The sequence below is a fragment of the Chanodichthys erythropterus genome, chromosome 10 (assembly GCF_024489055.1).
Source record: "Chanodichthys erythropterus isolate Z2021 chromosome 10, ASM2448905v1, whole genome shotgun sequence".
Taxonomy (NCBI): Eukaryota; Metazoa; Chordata; class Actinopteri; order Cypriniformes; family Xenocyprididae; genus Chanodichthys; species Chanodichthys erythropterus.
Genome location: NC_090230.1, coordinates 27439874 through 27457502, shown reverse-complemented (window position 1 = coordinate 27457502; position 17629 = coordinate 27439874). Strand labels below are relative to the sequence as shown.

Sequence of the window (17629 nt, the reverse complement as noted above, 5' to 3'; positions counted from 1 at the left end):
GCAAAGTTGGGGGGCACGTGGGATAAATGACAGTGCCCATGTTGTGCCATGTGGGGTTGTGGAGTAAAGTAGAATAAAAAGAGATTGTTTATTAAAGGCCTGAGTTTCATTTTCTTTATTTTCTTATTTGAAAAGTGTTTAAGTGAACTCGATGCATAAGCTCAATAGACATTAAGGGGGACACGTGTCCCAATATTTGATAGGCTATTCTTGATGCTGCTCTGTTGTACTGTGCACTCTGCATGATGTTAGGATGACAAAAAATAAAAAATGTTAAATTTTTTGGCTGGGTCAACTTCGGTGGTCAAACAGTGCGAATTTCCAGCGTGATGCTTCGGTTTTGGTGCAAGAGTTAGTAAGGTTAGCTAGCTAAATATTATAAATGTCAATGTTAAATGACCGACAGCAAACTAGCGATCTACTCGACTTTTGTTAAATGTTTCCATTTTGTTTTTCAAATTAATATATATAATTTATGTGATTCGTTTTGAATGTGACGAGCCGTTTTTGACATTAAGCATATAATTTGAGTGAATGTATGCATATTTTAAAATAAATGTATAATTTTACAAATAGTTAAAATACATTACAATAAATTCTAGTTCTTTTACTATTGTATTCTCTGAAATACTTTTAAGTCCTGGGGCACTGTCAATTTATGATATCTTCGTCAAATTTTGTGAGACCCCTTAAAGTGCGCGCACACTTCGCACAGCCCTTGTGATGGCTCTGTATACAGATGACGGCTTGCAACTGACCATCTACACTTCTCTATGCTCTGCTATCTTGTAAATAATCTCATTCGTTTAGACTTTAACTTGCTTTGTAATTGATTCTTGCATCAATACATTTACCAATTTTAGTTATATATTAAAACATATACTTTTTTTTTTTAAGTTTGATATGTTGTTTTATTTATGTTTTACCGTTTTAAACAAAATTTGGAGCGTCAATTTTTTTTCTTTTATTTAAAAAAATCTATTGTTTTAAAGAATTATAATAACAGTCAAGGGGGTACATTGCATTAACAAAGACAAATACATAAATAAAATAAACCAGTGAAAATTTTAAAAGATAGAAATATAAGTTAAATAATATGAAAATGTTAACAAATAGAAATGTTTTTTCGTTTTTGATAGTCTACTGTTGTCTTTGCCTCGCGCCGATGACGTCATCTCTAGCGCGCGCTCCCAATTCTGAGGTGAGCAGTTCACGCTAGATCCATAATATTTAGCTTTTTACACAGTTTAAATACCATTTTACGGGGTCATTTCTGAATGATTTTCATCGGATTCGGCGCTGTTTGTGTGTCTGTTATCTGAAGAGCACTTAAAGAAGAAGGGCTATGCTTCTGCTTCTCTACACATAAAAAACGGTAAGATGCTAACGAATTAATTTATTGTTATGATTGTAGTTATAAGGAAATCGAACTTTATTTAGATTCATATGGACACATACAATGTTTGATAAAGATGGTTTTCATAGTGTATGTCTTATCCTACTGCTTTTGTTTTTGAGAAATTAGTAATATTAGCAATATAGGTTTTCAGCATATATTTTGACTCAAACAATCTGTTTCTATCAGCAAATGCTAAGAATAAAGTGAGGTGATCTGCTGCTGATCCTGAATGTTTTGTTTAATGAGTATTGATAGTCTATGGATCATCACGATTATCAGAGCAGCTGAAAAGCCTCTTTAATGTCAATAGATACTGTTTTTACCTCATTCATTATGCTGATTTCTTCATCTGTAAATTGCCACATTAAGATCATTTTATTGGTGTCAACAGACTTGAGGAGATCAACAAACTACACAATCAACTATTTTGACATCTTCAAGATATGGGTAAATATAATAATGGCATTTTCCATTCTGTGATAAACCATGTTTCATATTAAACACAAAACTAATACTTCATAAAAAAGTTGTTTAAGGATTAGTTCACTTTCAAATGAAAATTACCCCAAGCTTTACTCACCCTCAACCATCCTCGTGTGTATATGACTTTCTTCTTTCTGTTGAACGCAATCAGAGTTTTATTAATAGATATCCTGACGCATCCTAGTTTGCAGTTGTGTAAGAAAAATATCATATTTAACAAGTTATTAAGTAAAATATCTAGTTTCCATCATACCACCTTCAGTTTTCAACTTTATTAATCCCCTGCAGCCGTGTGGAGTAAGTTTATGATGAATGGATGCATTTTTTTCCAACTTAATACTCATTTCCCATTTACTGCCATTATAAAGCTTGGATGCATCAGGATATTTTTAATATAACTCAAGATTGTGTTGATCAGAAAGAAGAAATTTCATTTTAATTTTCATTTTAAAGTGAACTAATCCTTTGCGTTAAACACAGTTGGTGGTTTATTTGGTGGTACCTCTCAAAATTGTAAAATTATATTTTTCTGTTTGTTTTTTCTATAATTTTTATTATTACATTGCTTAAATTTGGCATCTGTTGTTTCCCCCATAAATGTTATTAATGAAAAGTAGATAAATGTAAAGTTACTTTACTACACTCTAAAAAAATGCTGGGTTAAAAACAACCCAATTTGGATTAAAATGAGTCCAAAATGGGTTTGAAATTAAACCTAGAAATTTTAGACATTACAAAATCACTTTTACACACACAGAATTTTGGCTGCATTGCTGGGTGACAGATTAAGAACATTTTTTTTAACCCAAATTGAGTTAAATCAAACCAGCATCCTTACCCAGCAGTCTCTACCCAGTGTTTGGGTTGAGTAAAATAACCCAGCATTTTTTAGAGTGTGGATGGATAGGTGAACATAAATACTTAAATGTGTGAATTAGTATAAAAGATTACAGATTTTTAATGTAGTAGCAACATCCAAAACAAACTCTAGAAATAATTTAAATGATGTCACTTCCTGGGTGTCATCATTTTAAGTAACACTCTTATTTTTAAAAGGAGAGGTTCCCTTTCGATACTTCACTCGTACTGCGTATGGGGAAAGGTCTCCCTTTTTCCCCGCTGCTGAAGCCTTTTTCAATAACGCAGTGTAACTGCACCGTCATTGGTTCACTCATAGACAAGTTGTTGAACCAATGGCGGCGCGGCATAGCTGCGCGGCCTATGGCGACAAAGCGCGCGAATATTCCCGCCGAAATGGGCGGGGTATAGGGCTATATAAGCAGGCGTTTCGCCATAGGATTTCAGTGTTTTCTCCTTCAGCGACGACATCTACTTCTCTTCGCTGATCTCCGCCTGAAGCCGAAGAAGCTCGCCGCCTTCTGCTCTCGCCGCCGTCTGAAGAGGCTCCCGCAGCGGACTCGCCTGGACTCGCCGGTGGAAGAAGCGCCGGCGCCCTCGCGGACTGCAGCTTCTAGCGCCGTCGCCGAGCCGCCGCCTCCCGCTTCCCGCTTCCGGCCGCTTCCTGTGCGTCCCCTGCCGCCATCCGGCGCGCCGCCTGAGAGCTTCATCCGCGGCTTAAACGCCGCTCTAAAAGAGCGATTTCCAGCGGTTTTCACCGCTTTAAGAGCTTCCGCGGCCCTCGCCGCTCTAAAAGAGCCACCCAATTGCCGTTTTCACGGCAGCGGCGTCTCACGATGCCCCGCCACTCATGTGGTACTTGCAGGGCCCCCTGCACGACGACGATGGACACAGCGAGTGTGTCGCTTGCCTGGGCAAGCCCCACGCAGACGAGCGCGCTCGCTGGAGACTCATGCCCGCACTGCGGGCGCGGGTCTCGCTTCCCTGCGCTCGCGGGTCGCCTTCTTCACTGAGGGCGATCTCGCCGCTCGCGCCCTCCCGTCTCCTTCCTCCCGCGGTCCGGCGAGGAAAAGACAGCGGGGTAGAGCGACTCAGCGCCAGGAGTTGAGCGAGCTCACGCCGGCCCAGCCCCCGCGTGCCTCGCCCTCTCCTCCCAGGGAACTCTCTCCAGTTCTGTTCTCTCGCCCTGAGCAGCGTCCCTCCGCAGAAGCGAGTGACCTCGTCTCATTCGGGGGAACAGACGACGAACAAGACGACTCCATGTCTCTTGCGGCTTCCGAAGCGGAAGGATGGGCTGGCGAGCCGGAAGACCCCGCTCCACCGCCTCCCTTGGAACCCATCGAGCATGGCCAGGGCATGGATGCCGAGCTCTTCCGCATCCTGTCTAGAGCCGTTGAAGAGCTGGACCTCGAGTGGGCCCCTCCAGAGGAGCCGTCTCGCAGCCGCCTGGACGAATGGTTTCTGCCAGGCCGCCGCCAAGCACCTCGCCAGCGTTCAGCGCCCTTCTTTCCTGAGGTCCACGAAGAGCTGACGAAGTCGTGGCGCGCTCCTTACTCTGCCCGCCTCCACACTACGCACCGCTCCGCCCTCACCGCCGTCGACGGCGCCGAGGAGAAGGGATACGAGCGCTTGCCACCCCTAGATGAAGCGGTGGCTGCTCACCTCTGTCCTCCCGCGGCTGTGGGTTGGAAGACGAAGAGGGCCCTTCCTTCCAAGCCCTGTCGGACCACCTCTACTCTGGCTGGACGGGCTTACACCTCGGCGGGCCAAGCTGCCTCTGCGCTCCACACCATGGCCATATTTCAAGCATTCCAGGCCAAACTCCTCCGCTCTCTGGATGAGTCTGGAATCGACGCGCCAGCCTTCAAAGATCTCCGCAGCGCCACGGATCTTGCCCTGCGAGCTACGAAGGCTACGGCCCAGGCCATCGGTCGTTCCATGGCCAGCCTGGTCGTGTTGGAGCGCCACCTGTGGCTCAACCTAACGGAGATCAAAGACCTAGACAAGACGGCCTTCTTAGACGCCCCGGTCTCGCCTTCTGGTCTCTTCGGGCCTGCAGTGGATGGCTTCACTGAGCGCTTTACTGCCGCGCAGAAATCGTCTCAGGCTATGAGGCATTTCTTGCCTAAGCGCTCCAGCTCCGCTTCTGCGTCTAGCCGCCCCAGGACTGCGCCGGCTCAGCAGAACAAACCAGCCCCACCTGCAACACAGGCAGCGCCGCCCCAGGAGCATCGCCAGCGCTCGCGCCCTGCGAAGCGCCCTCCCTTCCCGAGGCGCCAGGGACCCCGGCCCAGGATTGTGCTGGACCCGGTGCCTCCGAAGTCGTCCTGATTCGTCGGACAGGAAGAGGATGGGGGACCGTCCCGTTACGACCGGACCACCCCAAAAGCTCCCACGGGTAATTTCCCCTCCGCCTCGTTTATTTCCGGGCGTGGGAAACATACTTCAAGTGACAGCTGGGCCCACACCTGTTGCGCCCACTCCAAACGCCGTTTTCACGGCGGAAAAATTTTTACCTCATCACAAAAAGAGCAAATTTCCTCTTCCACCCCTCGCGGTGTACGACCCTCTCAACGGCGGTCTGTCACCCAACATTATTCAACCCCTAGCCACTCGGGCCGAGGCCTGGCAGGCCATCCCCGATGTGTCAGAATGGGTCATGGGGATCGTAAACCAGGGCTACTCGCTCCAGTTTGCACGACGGCCCCCCCGCTTCGCCGGGGTGCTTCAAACATCGGTCAATCCGGACGACGCTCATGTCCTCCGGGCCGAAGTCATGTCGTTGCTGGAAAAAGGAGCTGTGGAAATGGTTCCTCCGTCAGAGAGCGAGACAGGCTTTTACAGCCGCTACTTTCTGGTCCCCAAAAAGGATGGCGGTCTCAGACCCATCCTAGACCTCAGGCTTTTGAATCACTCCCTCACGAGACGGAAGTTCAAAATGCTGACGCTGAAGCAGATCCTCGCGCACATTTGCCCCGAGGACTGGTTCTGCTCGCTGGACCCTGAAGGATGCGTATTTTCACATCCAGATAGCCCCCCGTCACAGACGATTCTTGAGATTCGCATACGAAGGGGTGGCATACCAATATACGGTCCTGCCCTTCGGGCTGTCTCTGGCTCCCCGCACTTTCACCAAGTGCATGGACGCGGCGCTTTCCCCTCTGAGACAGATGGGAATCCGGGTTCTGAATTATCTCGACGACTGGCTCATCTTAGCCCGTTCGCGAGACGAGCTGGAACGCCACAGATCCGTGCTCCTCAGCCATCTACAATGCCTGGGTCTCAGGGTCAACTTAGCCAAGAGCTCGCTATGCCCCACTCAACGAATCTCGTTTCTGGGAGCAGTTTTCGACTCGGTCCGTATGACGGCAGTAGTCTCGCCAGAGCGCGCCCTGGCAATTCAGCAGCTCACGGCATCTGTCACGAACAAAGCCTATCTCCCTCTGAAGTTTTTCCAGAGGCTGCTAGGGCTGATGGCTTCCGCCTCCCCGGTGCTGCAGCTAGGCCTTCTTCGGATGCGGCCTCTTCAGTACTGGTTGAAGTTCCGGGTTCCTCCCAGCGCATGGCGGCACGGCCGCCTATGTCTCAAGGTCAATCGGGCCTGTCTTCTAGCCCTGAAACCTTGGATGGATCCAGTATGGTTCCAACGCGGAGTCCCTTTACAGGCGGTCTCACGGAGGACGGTGCTCTCAACAGACGCCTCCAACTTGGGCTGGGGCGCTGTGTGCGAGGGCAGACCGGCCTTCGGCTCGTGGAGCCACGAGGAAAGCCATTTACACATCAACTGTCTAGAGATGCTAGCAGTGATGAAAGCCCTTCAGTTCTTTCAGGCTTACTTGACGGGACGTCATGTTCTAGTTCGGTCAGACAGTATGACGGTGGTGTCATACCTGAACCACCAAGGCGGTCTTTCGTCCAGCCGCTTATGCGCTCTGGCGAAACGTCTGCTGGAATGGGCTCTTCCGAGGCTTCAGTCGCTCAGAGCGACTCATGTTCCTGGCAGGAACAATCTGGGTGCGGACATGTTGTCACGGAGCAACATCCCCTCCGACGAGTGGATGCTCTACCCCCAAGTGGTCCTCACGATCTGGGAGTTCTTCGGGAAGGCAGAGGTAGACCTCTTCGCCTCAGAAGACAACTCTCATTGCCCAACATTTTTCTCGAAGGAAGTAGATGCTCTGGCCCACACATGGCCCAGCACGCTCCTTTATGCTTTCCCTCCGATCGCACTGATCCCCCAGGTCATCAGGCGTATCAGAGAAGACCAGCACAGAGTCCTTCTGGTGGCCCCGCTCTGGAGGAACCAGGTTTGGTCCTCAGAGCTATTCAGGCTCTCTCTAAGAGCCCCGTGGCCGATTCCCCTGAGACGGGACCTCCTCTCTCAGGCAAACAGAACAATCTGGCACCCACAGCCGCAGCTCTGGGCTCTGCACCTCTGGTCCCTCGATGGGAGCCGACTAGCCTCCCCGAGGGACGTCCTAAATACCATTTCTCAGGCTAGAGCCCCATCTACGAGGCGCCTCTACGACCAGAAGTGGTCAGTCTTTGTTGATTGGTGTTCAACACGCAACATAGACCCTGTGGAGATGACGTATCTTCCATACTGTCTTTCCTCCAAGAACGCTTGGAAATGGGGCGCTCCCCTTCCACGCTTAAGGTTTACGTAGCAGCCATTGCAGCGTTCCACGCTCCTATTGCTGGCCAATCGGTGGGACGAAACGGGCTCGTGATCCGTTTTTTGAGAGGTGCTAGGCGTTTGAATCCTCCTCGCCCTCTCACTATTCCCTCCTGGGACCTCTCGTTGGTCCTCAGGGCCTTGAAAGGAGCCCCATTTGAACCAATGGGTTCAGCCGACCTCAGGCCCCTAACGCTAAAACCGCTCTGCTACTAGCACTAGCATCGGTAAAGCGTGTTGGCGATTTGCAGGCCCTCTCCGTGAACCGTGCGTGCCTCGAATTCGGGCCTGGTGACTCTAAGGTCGTTCTGAAACCTAGGCATGGCTACGTCCCTAAAGTGCTCTCAACTCCGTTTAGAGCTCAGGTCATCTCGCTCTCTGCTCTTCCTCCCTCGGCGGACGAACCAGAGCTGCAGCTACTCTGCCCAGTCAGGGCATTGAGGACCTACATAGACCGATCACAGTCTTTCAGACAGTCAGATCAGCTCTTTGTTTGTTTTGGCGGCCGCACCAAAGGGTCTCCGGTCTCGAAACAACGCATTTCCCGTTGGATAGTGGATGCTATTAACCTGTGCTACTCCTCACTGGGCACTAATTGCCCCATAGGAGTCAGGGCCCACTCCACTAGAGGAATGGCTTCCTCGTGGGCTTGGTCCAACGGAGTTTCCATCCAAGACATCTGTGAGGCGGCCGGCTGGTCTTCGCCGTCCACCTTTGTCAGGTTCTATCACCTCGATGTCCCGACCTTACAAGCTCGGGTCCTGTCGGTGTGATTAGCGGCTTCCAACAGGTCCCGCTTCACGCCACCATAGGAAGTATCTTCCTTCAGTGTAACCATGGGTTCGGTTAGGCTTTGCCTCCGCTTGTCCTTTTTGCCCCCCTCTGGGTGGCCAAATGCAAGCTATATCGTTCCCAGCCGTGGCACGGCGTGGTTGAATTCGTTCCCCATACGCAGTACGAGTGAGTATCGAAGGGAACGTACTCGGTTACTAACGTAACCTCGGTTCCCTGAGATACGGAACGAGTACTGCGTCACTTGCCGTGCCCCGAGGCTGCGGCTCAGGGTCGTCGCTTCAGTCGATTGACACTGAAATCCTATGGCGAAACGCCTGCTTATATAGCCCTATACCCCGCCCATTTCGGCGGGAATATTCGCGCGCTTTGTCGCCATAGGCCGCGCAGCTATGCCGCGCCGCCATTGGTTCAACAACTTGTCTATGAGTGAACCAATGACGGTGCAGTTACACTGCGTTATTGAAAAAGGCTTCAGCAGCGGGGAAAAAGGGAGACCTTTCCCCATACGCAGTACTCGTTCCGTATCTCAGGGAACCGAGGTTACGTTAGTAACCGAGTACGATATTTTGTCATAACAATGTTGTGTGAAAAATTTACAATGGCTAATTACAACCCGAATTCCAAAAGTTGGGACATAAAAATAAAAGACTTTCAAGTCACATGAGCCAATATTTTATTCACAATAAAACATAGTTAACATAATTGTTTAAACTGAGAAGTCTTACAATTTTATGCACAAAATTAGCTAATTTCAAATTTGATGCTTGCTACAGGTCTCAAAATATTTGGGAAAGGGGCATGTTTACCATGGTGTAGCATCTCCTCTTCTTTTAAAAACAGTTTGAAGATGTCTGGGCATTGAGGTCATGAGTTTCTGGAGTTTTGGTGTTGGAATTTGGTCCCATTCTTGCATGATAGGTTAGCAGCTGAAGAGTTTGTGGTCGTTTTTCGTTTAATGATGCACCAAATGTTCTCTATAGGTGAAAGATCTGGACTGCAGGCAGGCCAGTTCAGCACCCGGACTCTTCTACAATGAAGCCATGCTGTTGTAATAGCTGCAGTATGTGGTTTTGCATTGTCCTGCTGGAATACACAAGGCCTTCCCTGAAATAGATGTTGTCTGGAGGAGAGCATATGCTGCTCTAAAACCCTTATATACCTTTCAGCGTTCATAGTGCCTTCCAAAACATCCAAGCTGCCCATACCGTATACACTCACGCACCCCCATACCATCAGAGATGCTGGCTTTTGAACTGAACACTCATAACATGCTGGAAGGTCTCCATCTTCTTTAGCCTGGAGGACATGGTGTCCGTGATTTCCAACAAGAATGTCAAATTTAGACTTGTATGACCATAGAACACTTTTCCACTTAGAAACAATCCATTTTTGCATGATGGAGCTTTAGGTGGCATCTGCAGATGGCACGTCGGATTGTGTTTACCAACAGTGGTTTCTGGAAGTGTTCCTGGGACCATTTAGTAATGTCATTGACACAATCATGCCGATGAGAGATGCAGTGTCGTCTGAGGGCCAGAAGACCACAGGCATCCAATAAAGGTATTTGGCCTTGTCCCTTACGCACAGAGATTTCTCCAGTTTCTCTGAATCTTGATGATGTTATGCACTGTAGATGATGAGGTTTGTAAAGCCTTTTTAGCAATCCACAATCTTTTTATGCACTCTTTCACAGCTCTGCCGATCTTTACTTCTGAAAGTCTCTGCCTATCTAAGACATCCTTTTTATAGCAAATCATGTTACAGACTTGATATCAATTAACTTAATTAGTTGCTAGATGTTCTCCCTTTTTTTTTCTTGCTTTTTCAGCCATTTGTTGCCAACTTTTTTGAGACCTGTAGCAGGCATCAAAATTGAAATGAGCTTATTTATTGGATAAAAGTGTAAGATTTCTCCTAAACATTTTATGTTATCCATGTTCTATTTTTGATAAAATTAGTGCTCATGTGCTTTGAAAGTCTTTTAGTTTTCATTTTATTCAAATTTAAAAGACGTCCCAAAATTTCTGGAATTCGGCTTGTAATTGTGAATTTAAAATCAGTACAAGAACAAAGTTTTCATTAAAATAAATATCCATCTGAGAGACTTACAGAACTGTATCACTGTTGTATAGTTTTTAAAAATATTACAGAAACATGGGAACTTTTACTATCATTTCAGGCCTGATGGAGGAGAAACATCATCATGTACAAACTAGAAGAAGAAAAACTCGCTCACAGACTGAAAGTGTTTCTTTACTGAAAAGAAAAGAGAAGAAATGTGTCACCTGCCATCTGTGTGGAAAGAGTTTAACACGCAAAAAGAATCTCAAGATTCACATGAGGATCCACACTGGAGAGAAACCGTACACATGTGATCAGTGTGGAGTGAGTTTTAGACGCAAACAGAATCTCAGTGTTCACATGAGGATCCACACAGGAGAGAAACGGCACACATGTGATCGGTGTGGAAAGAGTTTTGCACAAAAAGGAACCCTTACGCGTCACATGAACATCCACACTAGAGAGAAAGTACATGAATGTGATCAGTGTTGTAAAACATTTCTGAGGGCTTCAGGCCTGATGATCCACCTGAAAGTTCATTCAAAGGAGAAACCACATTCATGTTCTTTGTGTGGAAAGAGTTTTACACATGTTCAGAATTTAAAAGTTCATCAGAAAATACATACTGGTGTAAGAAATCATATGTGCTTTGAGTGTGAGAAGACTTTCATTAGAGCTGGACATTTAAAACAGCACCAGATGATTCACACTGGAGAGAAACCTTACAAGTGTTCACACTGCGACAAGAGATTCAGTCGGTCAGATTATTTAAAAGCACACACAATGATTCACACTGGAGAGAAACCGTATCACTGCACTGCATGTGGGAAGAGTTTCAAACAGTCATCTTCTCTACGCAGTCATATGAAATACAATCACAGTACGTAGATCATCTTCAGATCCAGCACCAAACGTGACACAATAATAAGGAAGTAAGAACACAAGGAACTTTTTTCCTTGTGTTTCCTAATATAAATTTCAAGCATTAAAGACAAGTAAACAGTAATTCAAAAAGAACAAATATAAAACTAGCAAACGCACAATTAAAGGTGGGTATGTTATATCTCAAAGTTGTTAGGTGTGTTTGTCATCGGCTGCAGGCGGGGAGGAGCTGAAAACGGAGACGTGAAGTCGGACACTTTCTGCTTCCCGTAGTGACGCTCATGCTGCGTTTGCATGCTTTATCACAGCTGAAGTTAAGTAAATGCAATATTTGACTAATACACTGATGTTACACTTGATGTTTTCATGCAGTACTTTATGTACTGCTTACAGCATCTGTTTTTACAAGAATAAAGTTCAACATGAGCACATATTATTCGAACACCAAATGTAGTGGATTCAACGTATTTTATCAATTTTATTTTGAGAAAAATGACACAATATAACTTCGCAACTACATGAAAAGAGCTTTAACTGTTGTAAAAACAGATTTGTGAGCATTAGTGGAACTGAAGGCGTGACAGTAAACATGAAACACATGATCATTGTCATGCAGTGAATCCGGCCAATCATGAATCAGCTGTGTCGTCATCAGAGTTCGTGCAGCTCCTCTTGAGAAACTGCTGGCTGACTCAGGCGGCTGATCTCGAATACTCAGTATTCGCTGTACTTTGAAATCATACGTCACAGTCACATGGCGTCGGCACTGTCTCAAGTCAGACAAAATTTCTTACCAGCATGCACTGCTTCAAGTCAGCCGCCAATCGGTCTGTGCGGCGCTGCATCAAGTCGAACAAGCCTGTTGCTGAACAAACAAATGCAACCCTCTCTCGTATGAAGCGGAAATTAAAGCAGCCTCCACATCTGTTTTCAGGCCTTCCCGCTTAGCTCTCTCCAGCACTGAAAAGCTTTTCTAATATTAACGTGGGTAGTAAAGCTCTTTCCTGATCATATCGCTTCATTTTATGAGCTTTTCTCTTTTTGTCTCTTAGCCATCTCTTTTTCTACAGTCTTTCTTCAAATCTCCCTCTTGCTTGTTCTGTCTCCTCGACCATCATACGCCCCCTAATGCTGATAATGTTTTATAACAAGTATCCGATTCCTGACCTTAAGTATTCAATTCCAGAACTGGAGTCCAACCCAAGTCCTAACCAGCCACAACGAGTGACAGGACAAAGAAAATATTTGTCACAGTGAATAAAGTTCATCATCAAGACCAGAAGTTTCAACTGTGAGATTTTAGATCTACTCAAAGATGGACAATATCTTATAATATGTATCGCTTGTAGTTTGTTTACACTTTTAAGAAGGAAAGTAGAAGGATTTTACAGGTTGAGACTGTTCTTTATCAGGAAGCTGAAGAAGAAGCTGATTTAATTTTAACTTATTCATTGTTGTTTTTAAAACTAGTTATTCTTCCACTTATAGTTTAGTTAGAAAAGACAGATGTAAGATATACTGTCATGTAGCTTTGGAACGGTCCTTCACTTTTATTCTCTTGAGATACTTTGCTGTCTTGTTAGTCAATAAAGAGAGAGATCTGACTCATTCATTTCTACTTTTACTTATTTTTTTAAGTTATTGTCTACTGATTCTTCTAGCATCAAGAATAAATGAATGATTTGTTACATCTAAAAGCCAAGAAATACCCTTGATTTTTTTTACCACTGATTCGAAACAAATGATTTGTAAAGCTTCGAAGCTTTATAAAGCAGTGTTTTGAAATCGCCCTTCAGTAGATATTGTGGAATAAAGTTGCTATTTTGTTATTTTTGGCACACAAAAGTATTCTCGTCACTGTATAATATTAAAGTTGGACCACTGTAATCACATGACCTGTTTTAAATATGTTTTTAGAAGCTTTCTGGGTAGTGTTACTGCTATATACGCAGGCCTCACTGAGCCATCGGATTTGATCAAATATATAGTAATTTGTGTTCAGAAGATCAACGAAGGTCTTACAGATGTGGGACAACATGAGGGTGAGTAATTAATGACATACACTACCAATCAAAAGTTTGGAATCTGTAAGATTTTTAATGATTTAAAATAAGTTTTTTTACTCTTTACTCAAGTCTTCAGTGTCACATGATCCTTCAGAAATCATTCTAATATGATTATTTGATGCTGAGGAAACATTTATGATTATTATCAATGTTGAAAACAGTTGTGTACTTTTTTTCAGGATTCATTGATGAACACAGCTCCTCCCACTGCAATTCACCAATAAATGCTGGAAAATTCCCATCAGTCTACAAGTGAAGACGAGCATCAAACCATCAGGAAGAGCTGAAATCTGCAAAGACAGAGTTTATTGAAGGACAGTGAGAAGATGAGAGATCCAGAACACTGCAGAATTAAACACACTGAAGAACAAAGAGGTTGGTGTTTATTCCTGATTCTTCATTCATGAGGCTGAAGAACAATAAGGATATAAAGCAGTTCATCAGATTAACTGTTTGTAGGGGGAAAAAAACATTAAGAGTTGTGAAAAAAACATTGTTAACCCGTGCTGTTGCGGATCAATTTGACCCATTTTGAGTTGTCAGAAACATCAGTTAACTTTTTTTTATTTTTTTTTATATGGAGCACATTCCTGTTTTACGATGATTTAGAAAGAAAATGTGCTGGGTTTTTAAAGCACATCTGATTGATACATAAACCACGCACTCTTATTTCAGTGTTGTTACTGTAGTTATTTCATGCGTTTAGTTTAACAACATTAAGTTTAATTTCATTTATCATTCACTGGAACTATTTAGACACTTACATTATGAGTTTGCTCCAAGAACATATACAGTTCCAAGAAAAAGTATGTGAACAATTTGCAGATTCTGTGAAAATGTTAATAATTTTAACAAAATAAGGAAGATAATACAAAATGCATGTTATTTTTTATTCAGTACTGTCCTGAGTAAGATATTTTACATAAAAGATGTTTACATTTAGTTCACAAGACAAAACAATAGCTGAATTTATTAATATGGCCACATTCATAAGTATGTGAACCATTGATTCTCAATACTGTGTGTGGTTACCTGAAGAAGTTTGGGCAGTAATGTTATATGATATTTTAGTTGAATTCAATCTCTAAAACACATAAAAAAACATACAGAAAGAATCACAGTGTGTCATTTCTCTATTGCTCTGTCATTTCTTTTAAAATTCAGTCACCAGGTATGAAAACTAGAGTCTGAAAGCTTTCAAATGATATATAGTTGGTCAAGATTACTTTAGGTTTAGGCTAATATATTATTGTTATAAATGTATAATAGTAAATGTCAAATGGATGGGGGGATGGACAGTCTTATAAATAGTGGTTAAAAACATTTTTATAAATCATAAATTCATATATTTATGTAATGTGTGAAAAGTATTGATATTAAAAGTTAATCATTTGTACATGGTTGTATTTTGTTTTTTAGTGTGATTTTTGGGGAATTGTATTGAATCCAGGGTCAATTTGACCCGGACCATATAGGCTGTAACCAGAAATATAAAAATAATATTGGGACACTTTTTATGTGCAAGGTACAAAATTAGGCCTGAAAGTCAGTTGAAATAAAATTTGATAAACATTCACATTGATTGACAACATTAGAAGGCCAAACTACATATGATCTGAGCTATTTTATTTTACTTTTATTTTAAACTATTTTTAGGAGGCAAGTCGTAAGTGTGTCAAGTAAAAAATCTACAACGGTTAAATTTTATTATTTAAAATTAGTTCATTTGTGTAAAATACATTTGACAACATAAAGCCTTTATATAGCCAGCTGGTCCGCCTATCACGTCACCTGACTGCAGTAGCCAATCAAGATTTCGGCTCACAAGGAGCATTCCCACAGTGACATAATTTATGTTCCACTTCTCAGGGAACCATGGTAACAGTCGTAACCTGAGATGTTGCTGTTGTCTACTTTCGCTTCCATTTCTCAGATTTTTTATTTTACTTATTTTTACTGTCATTTCAGATCTGGTGGTGAAGAATGAGGAGAGTGAAGAGGAGAAACATCATCATGTGAAAACTGGAGAAAAAACTCTTTCAATGTTTCACCTGCCGTCAGTGTGGAAAGAGTTTCTCATACAAAAACAGATTCAAGGTTCACATGACGATCCACACATGTGATCAGTGTGGAACGAGTTTTAGACAACAAGGAACCCTTAAGGAAGATATGAAAATCCCCACTGAGAGAAACCATTCAAATGTGATCAATGTGTAAAGAGTTATAAACAATCATCAAACCTTAAGATACACATGAAAATCCACACTGGAGAGAAACTATGAATGTGGTGCAGCGGCAATAATGCAATGCGGTCAGCTGAATGTTTTCCAGAAATTTACAATGGTTTTGAACACGGCTGAACACATCAGAATCAAGGGCCGGTACTATCCGTTTTATCCGGTTGTTAAGTCTTCCGGGTCCTAACGCTCTATCTCATACCACAAGAAAACAACAAATGGTGCTAATATACATACACGATTTGGTGTAATACTACAAAAAATATATAATTACAACCTTTATCTCCATATCAAAATTCCAGATGGCCAGACAATGATTCATCTTTTATAAATCATTCAAATATTAATATCTGTGACGCTGTGAGCACGGAGACTGTTGTGTAGACTGTAAGTATTTAAAATGTTTAACTTTTTTAAATGATCGATGTTTAATATGAATAAATAGCGCCCATAAACGGCTGTCGATGGCATTCTCAAGTGAAACGAGTCGAGGCTTGGACCCGGAAACGGCGTTCTTTACGTCACGACTTAACAAGCGGATAATGTGTGGTGACTCCTAGTTGAGGGTTGCGATTCGTCTTTTATTCAAGTGGATTTCACTGCAGAGCCAAATGACCTGGAGCTCAAGGTGGAGCTTAACCTGTTTAATGGGTGGAGAGATAGGGTTATGGGTGTGAACTACATTGTGTAGTTCATCTTCAGATCCAGCATATTCAAGTTTAACACCACCAAATGTGACACAATAATAAAATCAAGCAATAAGATCTCTTTAAAATAAATTTGTACTAACAAGCTATAACAAACGACAAGACAAAGAAACGTCATCTGAATTGGTCACAGTGAAGAAAGTTCATCTTCAAGACCAGCAGTTTCAACTGTGAGATTCAGATCAACTCCAAGATGGACAATATTTAAAAGTTTTACTATATAATTTTGCCTCATGATATAAATTATGCGTTATTATCATAGACTGTAAAAAAATATGGACGTAGTGTCCGTGACGTCACCCATAGAGTTCTGAACAGCAGTTTTGACGCGTAAATGAGGCCGCGGCGATCTTAGCTGCGCGTCACCGCACGTCACTCCCGGATAACTGAAAATGGGCAAAGAGGCGGGGAGGTGGTTTGAGCTGATGTGATTGGTTGCTGAAATCACGCCCGCCTAGCTCGACGTGACCATATTAGCATGCAAAGGAGCTATCTATCTAGATACTATCTAAATTATTAATAAAGATAAGTTTATCATCAGAAAGTTCTAAAGGTTTACTGTCAATCTACGGTGTTTTTTTTAAGATATAGATGCTCCAACACCAGTAATTTGTGTTGGCTGTGCAAATAACAACATAGAAAATTAAAATGGGACTTCATACCTTTATAATAGAGATCGCGAGATGAGTCCAATCTGTGGCACTTGTCCATTGCAAAACAAAAACAGTACTTTTTGTCCATGAAATATTGATATATTATCCATTGTTTGCATAACATTTCTGAGCAGCGTTTGTAAAACTGTACACGATCGTATCTAACAAATAAATGAGCCCGTGTCAAGTATATTTTTTCAAAATAGTGCAGCAGTTTTAGTTATAATATCCAAGCAGTGCTGTTAGATTTTGATATCCTCCCGCCATTGTCATTGTAGTAAATCTCACAAACAAAACTTTCAGGTCCAACAACGTATTTCTGTTTATTTTCCGCATGCATGCACATCTACACAGACACACATCAGTCTTGAATATTATGCAGCAAGCCATATTTTATAATTGTATAAAATAATCGAGCACAAATACGGCTAAGATGCCAAATTCAGCGGCAGCTGTGGTAAAGTGACAGCTCACAGACAGCAGTGGCATCTACCTGTCACTCAAGTGACCACGGCCTTAATTATGCAGAACTTTAAAGGAACACTCCACTTTTTTTGAAAATAGGTTCATTTTCCAACTCCCCTAGAGTTAAACAGTTGAGTTTTACCGTTTTCGAATCCATTCAGCCGATCTCCGGTTCTGGCGGTACCACTTTTAGCATAGCTTAGCATAGTTCATTGAATCTGATTAGACCGTTAGCATCGCGCTTAAAAATCACCAAAGAGTTTTGATATTTTTCCTATTTACAACTTGACTCTTCTGTAGTTAAATCGTGTACTAAGACCAACAGAAAATGAAAAGTTGTGATTTTCT

General features: G+C 43.1%; 1 protein-coding gene across 1 annotated transcript; it reads left to right on the top strand.

Moving 5' to 3' along the window:
- The first annotated feature begins 1259 nt into the window (after positions 1-1259).
- LOC137028097 (zinc finger protein 214-like) lies at positions 1260-12739 on the top strand. The gene is made up of 4 exons (XM_067396857.1): positions 1260-1375; positions 1791-1846; positions 9191-9770; positions 10390-12739. The coding sequence occupies exons 3-4, from the start codon at positions 9725-9727 to the stop codon at positions 11157-11159; spliced, it is 816 nt and encodes a 271-aa protein (XP_067252958.1). The 5' UTR covers positions 1260-1375; positions 1791-1846; positions 9191-9724; the 3' UTR covers positions 11160-12739.
- Positions 12740-17629: the final 4890 nt, after the last annotated feature.

What these genes read in the sequence shown, in the direction of transcription:
- LOC137028097 (XM_067396857.1), top strand. Translation starts at nt 9,725, where the DNA reads ATGCAGTGTCGTCTGAGGGCCAGAAGACCACAGGCATCCAATAAAG. An exon ending in ACCACAGGCATCCAATAAAG is followed by an intron (nt 9,771 to 10,389) that starts GTATTTGGCCTT and finishes CTATCATTTCAG; the next exon opens with GCCTGATGGAGGAGAAACAT.